The sequence below is a fragment of the Hyposmocoma kahamanoa genome, unplaced genomic scaffold (genome assembly GCF_003589595.1).
Source record: "Hyposmocoma kahamanoa isolate Upper Pololo Valley unplaced genomic scaffold, ASM358959v1 89, whole genome shotgun sequence".
NCBI classification, from domain to species: Eukaryota; Metazoa; Arthropoda; class Insecta; order Lepidoptera; family Cosmopterigidae; genus Hyposmocoma; species Hyposmocoma kahamanoa.
Genome location: NW_020654520.1, coordinates 1,935,986 through 1,946,604, shown reverse-complemented (window position 1 = coordinate 1,946,604; position 10,619 = coordinate 1,935,986). Strand labels below are relative to the sequence as shown.

Here is a 10,619-nt window from a genome sequence, read left to right as displayed (position 1 = left end):
ACACTGTTCTTTGTGTTATTTCTGTTTTAGTTATATTAGTCTTTGTTTTTGTGTTTTTTTTTATAATGTGGCGTTACAATAAATGGTTTCTATTTCTATTTCTATTTCTATTTCTAAGTGTGGATGGGACTTGGACGGGGTCAATTTCAGTATGCTAAGTTAATAACAATGTACCTATAAATTGATTCACAAATGAAATTTCAACCGCCGTACCTTTGATTAGAGTTAGCCGACAACTGAGCGGTTTGCATTGTAGGTGCTGGATGAGGAGGTCCCGGGTTCGATTCCCCGGTAAGACAAATTCGGGAAATGAATTTTTCTAATTTAGTTCTGATCTGGATGTTCAGGGTTGTGCCCCCGAGTAAATTCTGTACAGGAACTTCCCTAGTTTTAGATCAGTTTGTTTTTTTTGTCTCTGGTAAGGAGGCGTTTATTTAATAAATATTTACAACAAATATTATACTCGCAACTTAAGTCTTTGTAATTCAATTTTCTTTTGTAGTGTCTTCATTTCTTCTAGATTAAAATTTTTCCGTTTCTTTATTTTGGGGTCCGCCCTTCTCCATTTAGGCGCTCTAGAGGACGGGAAGAAGTCATAGTAGTGTGGATCTACTACCATTTTCCTCTCTAACTCGTACTGCCTAATCAGCTTTATTATGTCCCTTATGTCCGTGGCTAACCGGCTAATCTTATCTAATAGTCGCATAGTGGGATATAAGGTGACGTACAATCCAACCATTATCTCTAGCTCATGATACACTAATCTTGATTGTCGCTGCAAGTGACGCAGCATTGAAAAAAGGTATCCCAGCCTGTACCGTATACTTTTATGGTATTTCTTTCTCAACAACTGCGGGAAAACAAGTTTGTATCTTACTTCGTGAACTATTGAATGCATGATCTGTATAGTTTTGTTCTTCTCCAACGTGTACTTGTAACCGTTCATAAAGTATGGGTAATCATAATTCCACGCCCAGGATGGCCTGAAAGGGTCACGATGGTAAATTACTTTTTCTCTTTTTTCATTTTCCCGTTCTTCTAATGACTTCCCTGGCTTTCGTGGGGGTTTAGTTGGATACGGTTCTTTACGTCTGGTCAAAGGTATTGCGTCAAAGCGTCTTGTCAATGTGTCAAAGTCGACGTTGTTTAAATATTCTTGTAGAACACTGGGACTTGTAATCATTTCCTCTAGCTGCCTAAGTTTTCTTCTCTTTAGGAAATCTTTTTTAGAATACATCGCCGTTTCGGTTTTATTAGGCGTGATTGTCGCCATGAATTTTTTTGGATTTTCTGTTGTCGTCGTAGATGTGGCATTTGGAGACACTTTTACGTGTTTGAAAGTACCATTGTTGATAAGATGGGCGACGAGATGTGAGCTAGTGTTGAACATTACATGCCTGTCTGTTCGTTTTCGATACGCTTCCCGTGATTCTTTGACCGAATGCCCGATATACGCTTCGAATATTGCATCTGCTGTATCGGAGTAATAGCTCCCATGATTAGTAGGCAGTAAACCCACAACTAAAACTGCAACAAATTGTAACTGTAAATTTCATTTTCGTATTCATATATTTTTTGGCAAATTACTCCACTAGTTTGTTTATAAACACAAAGAAAAATTCCGTCAATCTGACAGGACTCAAACCTGTATACAGATCGCATTTACCTGTAGCTCAGCTAATGGAGCGTTGGCCCTAGTTTGTCATACAGACGCCGGTTGTATTTAGTGGCAGTAGAGTCCAGGGAAGCACAGGTAGTGTGAGTTATTACTGCATTCCGGTTTTGAAGGGTAAGGGTGCTGGTGAAATCACAGGCACTTGGGACTAGTCAACTCATTGTCTCAGGGCGACAGGCGCAGTGACAGCGTCTCTCGGATCTTTGTGATTTAAAGCTCTGAGTAGCACAGCTACAGAATACAAATTTAAATTGCAAATACCAATTAATATTGCTAAATTAAATAGAGAACAAATGTGCATTCCACTAACAGCTACACACAGCTTTGTCGTGTTATTGAACACAGCACAGAACACTATGATTAGAGGTAACTACAATTAATAAATTATAACTTAATAAATAAATTATAAGTAATCAATTCAAATTAACGAAACGAAAGTAACAATCTACAAATTATTACTGCGTTATCCATTGACTTACAAATAAATGGACGACGGGTCTAATACAAAAACCACGAAAAAATGTCCCAAGTCAACCTATTTAAACGTAGTGACATGTAAAGGAATATGAAAAAGCTAAAACGTTGAATTTAAATTGTAATGTCATCGCAGTACTGTCTAATTTTGCTTGCTTCGCTGTCAGTCGAACAAACGAAGACTAAAGCGTGAATGACGCTCTGTATACGATTTTAACGCCCTATAAGTTCGGACACTTTTTACCGCGGACCCGACGTCCATATAATTGTAAGTCAATGGCGTTATCTTAAGATTGCAAGATTTTAAAAATGCGTGATAAGTTTGAAAATATATGTCTAAGCTCCTGTCCTTATTTGTTTCATTATAGACTCGACACATAATATATGTTGCTCTGATCCCAAAATAAGTAGCTAAAGCACTTGTGTTATGGAAATCGGAAACAACGACGGTACCATAAATACCCAAGACAATATACAAAAGTTACTTTTCTACACTGACCCGGCCGGGAATCGAGGCTGGGTCCTCAAAGATGGTGACACCATGAAAAATGTGCAAACCACTCGACCACAAAGGTCATCAGTACACAATTGTACTTACTTATAAAAACAGAACCTCGTGCTGTCTTGAACATTTCTGGTTTGAAAAACAAATTATGCAACGCGAAATGTAATAACTGTAATTAATTGTTTTCAATTATGATGTTTAATAACCGACAACAGTTTAAAAAGGTGAATGCTTGTTAATCTGCGCAGATCGTCATTGGCAACATACGCAAATATTGTTGACATGCAACGTCTTCGGATTTTAACAGCATACAGAGTAACAGCACTGACGGCACACACGACGCGGTCTTATATGTCCATATAGAGTAGTAGTATACATTCAAAGTCAAAGTCAAAGTCAAAGATTATTTATTCCATAGGTAAAATAAATTTACACTTGAAATCGTCATATTTAAGCTACTGCTCGTTCACTACGCTGACCTCCCTGAGAAGAACGAGCAAGAAACTCTAGGGATTGCTCTTTTCAAATAAACTTAAATGCCATGGAGTACACTTTGAATCAAATTTGTGTGGATTCTGCAGCCGTGTCGTCTTTCCAATTTTGTAATATGATTTTTCGATCAAAATATTTTTAATGTAGTTTTTAAACTTAGGAAATGATAAACTTAATATATGCTCCGGAATCTTATTGTAAAAACGTATACAGTTCCCCATAAAAGAGTTATTTACCTGGGTAAACGTAATCGTGGTACCATGATTTTGGACTTCGGATATCTTCTTTCTTATTGAAATTATGTATATTTTTACGAGCATATAAAATATTTGAGTAAATGTACTGTGATGCCACAGTCATGATACCAGTCTCCTTAAACTTTTCTCTGAGAGAAACCCGAGAGCCTAGACGGTACACAGAACGAATCGCTCGTTTTTGCAATACAACTATGGTTTGAATATCTGCCGCTTTACCCCACATGAGAATCCCGTAGGACATTATACTATGGAAGTAACTAAAGTAAACTAGTCTAGCAGTACTAACATCGGTAAGCTCACGTATTCTGCGGACTGCGTATGCAGCGGAGCTTAACCTGCTGGCCAGGGAAGATTTTTTGTCTTATGATACCAAGTAACGGGACGAAGTCGTACGCCTGGTTTTAAGCGACACGCCTGTCCATAACAGTTGCAGTGCCACTAAGAACTGCAAATCATAAAATTTTCACAATAGAAAAAAAACACAAACTTAACTCGATATTTTGTAAGAAAACCGCTGCACCAACAAGGGTAATCGCAAATGGACAACAGGGAGAGTGTTGTACAGCCTTACCTAAAGCCTTTTAAGAATCGGATAAAGTCTGTGTCAACGGGATACTCAGGGGTGAAGACGTGACTGTTGGGTCCCTGTGCAGGCTTACTTTTTTATGATACTAAGTGACGGGGCGAACAAGTCGTGCACCTGGTAGTAGCAGAACGTTAAATCGCAAAATATCTAAGGGACACTGCCTCTACGCCCGACACCCTGAGAAGTCCCATGTGCCTGTAATTTCACCAGCACCCTTAGCCTTCCAAATCGGAACGCAGAAATGCTCACATTACTGGTTGATGTCAGAAATAGATAAGGTGGCAGTACTTCCCTTGAAGAGCTTTTTCACAAAGAGCTGTACTGCTACTGCTTGCACAGGTAGTAGTGTCCTTCCCGTATAACCAAAAGATGGTAAGGAGGGGCACTATAGACAATACTTAAGCCGAAGATATGGGACTGCTCTCATTAGGGTATGTTCACATGACAAGCGTTCAACGCGTGTTAGATTTTTGAATAAAGTACACATGGCGGGCGCTTTTCGGGCGTTGAGCGCGCATAGCCACTGCTTCAGTGCAAGTTCGCCATTACCCGAAGACGGACGTGGAAACAGCTATGTGTTTATGGATTTTATATCGAAGACGGAGACAGCAATGCAACATGAAACGGGAATGTTGAATCCATCCTATTTTATTATCCAGGCTCAGTGAAAGTTACTTCATACCTTTGTATCCTAAACTCAGACATATGAACCCAAATTTTTTAATTACTTAGGGATGTCAATCAAGTCACTTGATAGCGTTACTAGCTCTCATAAATGATGAACTCATAAATCCATATTAAAGTCTTCTGTGCCCATTCGTAGAAAAAAAAATCCAATTTAGATTGACAGATAGAATCTTTATTCACCACCATGACAAATACATACACAGACCCATGATACAAACATTAACTTAGACGTAACACAGTAACATATTCTACTAATATCTCTCTTGGAAGTCATGGCAATGAAAAGGCGTTGACTCAACATGAGTGACGCGGCTGCCCGCGACGCTGGTATTCTGCCAGGATCCTATAGGACAGAGACGCCACTCGTAAAACCCAAAACAAAATCAACTTAATAATATTCAAATTCTAACCAATTCAATTCAATCCAATTCAATCCAATTTATTTATTTGTTGGAAATGAAACTATTTTTCCGGATTTAAATCGCGTATATTTGTTTTTTCAAACAAAACCGACGTTTCGGGCCCTTTACAGGTCCCATGGTCACGGTTGACTGAGGTGTTACAGTCTTCAACCAGTTATGTCTAATATTGATGCAAACCACCCTATTTTTTCACCATAGTTACAATAGTTATTAATTAAATACCTTATTTTTAATTTTACAAAGAAAACATTCCAATTTACGCTATATTAAGTTTTATAAATTATTATTATTATTTTAAAATAATTTGTGACCACCTCAGTCAACCGTGACCATGGGACCTGTAAAGGGCCCGAACCGTCGGTTTGTTTGAAAAAACAAATATACGCGATATAAATCCGGAAAAATAGTTTCATTTCCTATGTGTAACAATCGCGAAAACCTAAGAACTCGTTATTTATTTGTTTTTATTATTATTTAATTTCAATTGCAAAACACGCCTCACCGCGTCGAAAACGCGCGCTCATGGGAACGGTAGTACGGCAAACCTTTAACGCACGTTGATAAGAATTGAGCGCGCGTTGGCCGCTCGCATGCGAACACGTATAGCGATTTTCGTACAAAATTCTCTAAGTTGTAAGCGCGCGTTAACGAAATGCTCGTCATGTGAACATGCTCTTAGTATATTTTAAACCTTCCCCATTTCACAGCTTCGCAATGAATTAATGTTGTTCATGAATCAACGCAATCAACGTGTTATAAATAAGGCGGTAGTTAAGTGGGACTTGAATTATTACACCGATCCGTCAAGAGACCATGGACACAGCTCTTTACTATAATTAAAAGTAGAAGTTAAAATTTACAAAACGGCCTCCTGTACAAAACGGCGAACTCTAAAAGGTCAATAAAACCAGCATCTATAATAATAATAAATTTTTATTAAGCTATCTTGAGTCCATTTGTGAGTTCGAATCCGGGCTGGCACCTCTGAGGTTTTCGGAATTTATGTGTGAAATTTTAATTTGAAATTTACTATGACCTTTTCGACGAAGGAAAACATTGTGATTAAACCTGTACGTCGACGACGATTCGTAATTCTCGAAAACCGTGTGCATACATACCAACAATTGACAATTGGCTTATAGGTGACGAGGAATTAGTAGAGGCGAAGCTGCAGAGCCTTGAGCACCGCCGTAAAGTTGCCTGCTTATTTAAATTTTTGAGTCGAGCTCTTCTCTAAAACTAATGGCGACTAACTCCGAGAAGCACAGGGGAAGTTGAAATGCGAGTGAGCGAGGCGGATATACAAAGTGTGTTTTTTGTGCATAAGACTTTGAATAGTGTGACAAGGACGCCACCATACTACGTACTGCTGCACGTAAATATAATCGTCTTCGTTTGTAATACTCATTTAAAATTAGAATCAAACTTCACCAGGTAAGTTCGTTTAATTCTTAAACAAAAAAACTGGGAAATATTCGAATTTTGAAGTTATGACAAATATGTGAGGTACGGCAGCAGGTTAGTGAGTCGATGTAATGTCACGTAGCTCGTAAACAGACGTGCGCGCTGCTTATGACGTGACGCCATGTGGCCTTTCCGACTCGGTCCATTTTCACTCAACTTGGCCATTTTTAAATGACAAATCGATGCTTTTTAACCGACTTCAAAAAAGGAAGAAATCTCAAATCGACGGCATATTTTATTTTTTTGTATATATATTACGTGATAACTTTGTGAAACGACTTCGATGATTCTTTTTTTTGTTGGAAAGAGGGTACCTCAGTTGTGGTTCCGTTTAAATTAGAAGAAAAATATTCCACTTCTAAGGGTGGCAAACTTGGGGAATCCCGTTTCACGCACTTCCTTCCGGTAAAAACGGTGAGGGTTTTTAAAGTCATCTTCCTGATCAATTAAGTGTTTTTTTTAGATAGGTCACTATTATAGAAAGCCACAGATATATCAATAAAATAATACAAATACAACGTAGACAAAAAAACAAACAATTAATTAATAAACAAATAAAGCATGATGAATAAAAGCCAGCTTTTATCTTTATTCATGATAAGATAAAATATTTTATTGTCCTGTAAAATTGTTATATTTATTGCGGGTAAAAGGGAATTGGAACAAACGGAACATTCGGGACAAATAGGGTCACAATTGTGACAGGTCATCAGCGATTGTCCGCGTTTTCTTTACGGGACTTAGGTACAGTTACCGTTTGTCATGGCTGTCACTGACATCCTTCCACGTGGCATTTTAGGGTGACAATGAGTGTGTAATGTAAAAAGAACATATTAAATACCTGAAAGATTTACAACATGGTATTTCAGAGCTAGGTTCTTACCAGTGCAGTTTAGTAGCAGTATCGCTTCTTGTGAAAGAGTTCGTCCAGGGAAGTACTGCTACCTTATCTACTTCTGCCGTCAAGCAGCAATGTGAGCATTACTGCGTTTCGGTTTTGAAAGGTGAGGGTGTTGGTGAAATTACAGGCACATGGGACTTGTCAACTTATGTCTCAGGGTGAGAGGTGCAGTGGCAGTGCCCATCAATTCTTTACGATTTAAAGCTCTGAGTGACACGTGAACTGTCACGTTTCATCACTTAACTTGTTATCATAAAAAAAACAACGTCGTTTTCATTTTCTTCTAACATTTATTCTCAAACTCCTTCTACGAAGTGACATCCATTTTTCTTTTTATCACATGAGTGTTTGTGATCGCCTGGAAGGCGCAACACACTTGCCATACACTCTAACTTTAATTAGACTTCTAATATTATACACCCCTTGGCTTTAACAGCTAAGATCTTGTTGGTATAGTAAACAAGATTATTTTCTTTGCATAATGAGTTTCTTTGCTCTCAACGAGTACTTGACTTACAGATGCTGACTTTTTGGATTAAACTGTTTTGTTAAATACAAACTTTCATTTTTTTTTATGAGACCATGTGACGGGACGAACAAGTGGTAACCTTGTAGTAAGTACCACTCAGAGCTTTATGACAAAGATCTGAGGGGCACTGCCACTGCACCCGTTACTCTGAGACATAAGTTATCAAGTCCCAACCAGCACCCTTACTTTACTACTACTAAAAACGGAACGCAGTAAAAATTTTTTCTAGTTAGGTATGGCTACTAAGTGAATGTCATTATAAATAGTAATAAAACATCTCATCAAAATTTATCCGTGAACAAACTTAACGCGTGGTCCACCTGGTCTATAAACGGATATAGCCCCGCGCGGTATTTTCGGGGCACGCTATTCAGCCTGGTCTTCGGATGGATTGTCATTTCCGGGACGTGCGGTACGGATCGGTAACGGGATTCCGAGTTCCGTAATTGGTAGGTAGAAAAATAATTGTCAGCGCACTCGTGTTTTGTCTCCAGATTTAATGCTCTATTATTAGTATTGACACTGGTTATTCATAACAAGTATTATTTTTGTCGGTAAACATAAGAAATAGGCAATTAATAAAAAATACAATAATTTATCGAAAGTATTAAGGTCTGAGAGAAACCTTATTTAATCTTAAGTGTTTTATTGAATGTCAGGACATTTCACCACCATGGTATTCAATTATTTTTTGTGAAATTACTCCACTAGTTTGTTATAATTATTAATACAAAGATCGAACACTCAGAAATAACACCTTCGATCCGGATTCGAACCGACGTCTCCTAGCAAACCGTGCCAGACGCATTGAGGATGATGATTGCGAATACAAAGATCGAACTCATAGAAAAATTTTCGTCGACCCGGTGGGACTTGAACCCACGTCCATGCTGCACCGTAGATTTGCTCTTACGAACTGAGCTACGGATCCAGTTACCAAGCCGTTGAAATTGTGTTTTTGTTATAGAGTTTTGCAATGGCTTTCGGCATTCGTCTGTGAGTTTAAGTCCCATCGGATGAACGAAATTTTTTCTATGTGGTCGATCTTTGTACCTATTCGTAATCATAACAAAACTAATGGAGTTATGTCACAAAAAATCTCAATAAATAAAACTATACTCGTTATGTCAACTTTTATACAACTTGGGTTTTCAAAATAATAAATAACCAAAAATAAATGATTTTTTTTATAATATACTGATACACAACTAAATGAAATATAACTCACAATAACGTAAATTATTTCTCTCTTCAACAGTTCGCCTGCAATTGGAGGACGCGTCTCTCCGTGACTACGTCCTATACACAATAGTTGGCAGTTTCATCAGAGGCAACTTTACACCAACTAGTAATGCTGAGCGCCTGTGCCGTGACGAACAAACTCTACCATATTTCATACCAAAACACAACAGAGCAGTGCGCTCGAAGCATAAGCGCACGAAATTCGAAAGTGACCGTTCAAATTTCGAAAGTGATTATCCAAAATTCGAAAGTGACCGTTCGAAATTAGAAAGTGATTATCTGAAATTCGAAAGTGACCGTTCAAAATTTGAAAGTGATTACGTAACGTTCGACAGGACAGGCGGTTTTGACGGTTATTACTTTAGACCGAAGTTCCGTAGTTTTAGAGAAGAGAGGTCTGTGTACAGGACGGCGAAAAGCCTGAGATACCGAAGGAGGTTCTCTCCGGGAAGAATTGTGAGTGGTTCTCTGGAGGATCGCAGAACAGTGTTGCTGCAGTGGTCGATAAGTGACGCTGTGCACGTAGAAGACGACGCGAATGTTGTATTTAGGTAAGTTTTATTTTTCATCAAAAATGGTAAATTATCAGTTTTATTGGCGCAATTCGGAGGATCAAATTGTTGTAGAACAACTTACTTACTCCGCTGGCTCAGCAACCCGAAGTTGATCTTGGCCTCCGATACAAGTCTCCTCCCACTTCTCTGCATATAGGGCGTGGAGGTCTTTCTCCACTTAGTCCCTCGATGGATTACTTTGATGGATATTTGGGCCTACCATAACCTTTCCAAAAACAGTCTTATTTCAATGTAAGCTTAAAGTAAGCTTGTTATAATATTACTCATATTCGTACCATGACAAACTTGTCTACCAAGAAATGTATTGTTGCTAAAATGACTGAAAGAACGAATGATTTCCCAATATTGTCTATTCCTTACTAAAAATAGGAAAGAAATAACGCTATATAAACTGTATAATGCCATCTCTTTCTTTTTTGATGTTCCGAATCGTGTTACCGTAGTATAATGTTAAAGTACTTAATGTTATTTATATTCAGAGAATTTTAACTGCCAAACCAAGAAAAGTATGTAATAATGAAATATATTAAAATTACGTTGTTTTCAATTATTACTTCGCATTTTCATGAAGAAAAGTAAATAAAACAAGCTGAGTCTTGATTGTCAGGTTGTGAATTCGGAACCATAGTCTAGTGTCAACTGCTAGTTTCGCCAAGGAGCAGATAGATGGCGCTGTCATAATTTTACGAAATAAACATCGCGTATTTTTATTTTACGAGAAATTATTTCCTATGTGCTATTAAATAAAAAATAAACAAAATATTGAAGAGATATATGTAAATAAATAAGTTCAATTTAACTTTTAATCAT

The 10,619-nt window shown here is 37.8% G+C and overlaps 2 protein-coding genes across 2 annotated transcripts in view; one reads left to right on the top strand and one right to left on the bottom strand.

Moving 5' to 3' along the window:
• Positions 1–10,619, top strand: part of LOC113236110 — a 429,318-nt gene that overhangs the window by 211,473 nt on the left and 207,226 nt on the right. Inside the window, exon 2 of the mRNA XM_026472101.1 lies at positions 9,251–9,785. Coding sequence (XP_026327886.1) covers positions 9,251–9,785 — 535 coding nt within the window. The remainder of the gene's footprint in view (positions 1–9,250; positions 9,786–10,619) is intronic.
• Positions 423–1,522, bottom strand: LOC113236167. Its single transcript, XM_026472175.1, has one exon. It carries the CDS (start codon positions 1,388–1,390, stop codon positions 458–460), a length of 933 nt encoding a protein of 310 aa, XP_026327960.1. The 5' UTR covers positions 1,391–1,522; the 3' UTR covers positions 423–457.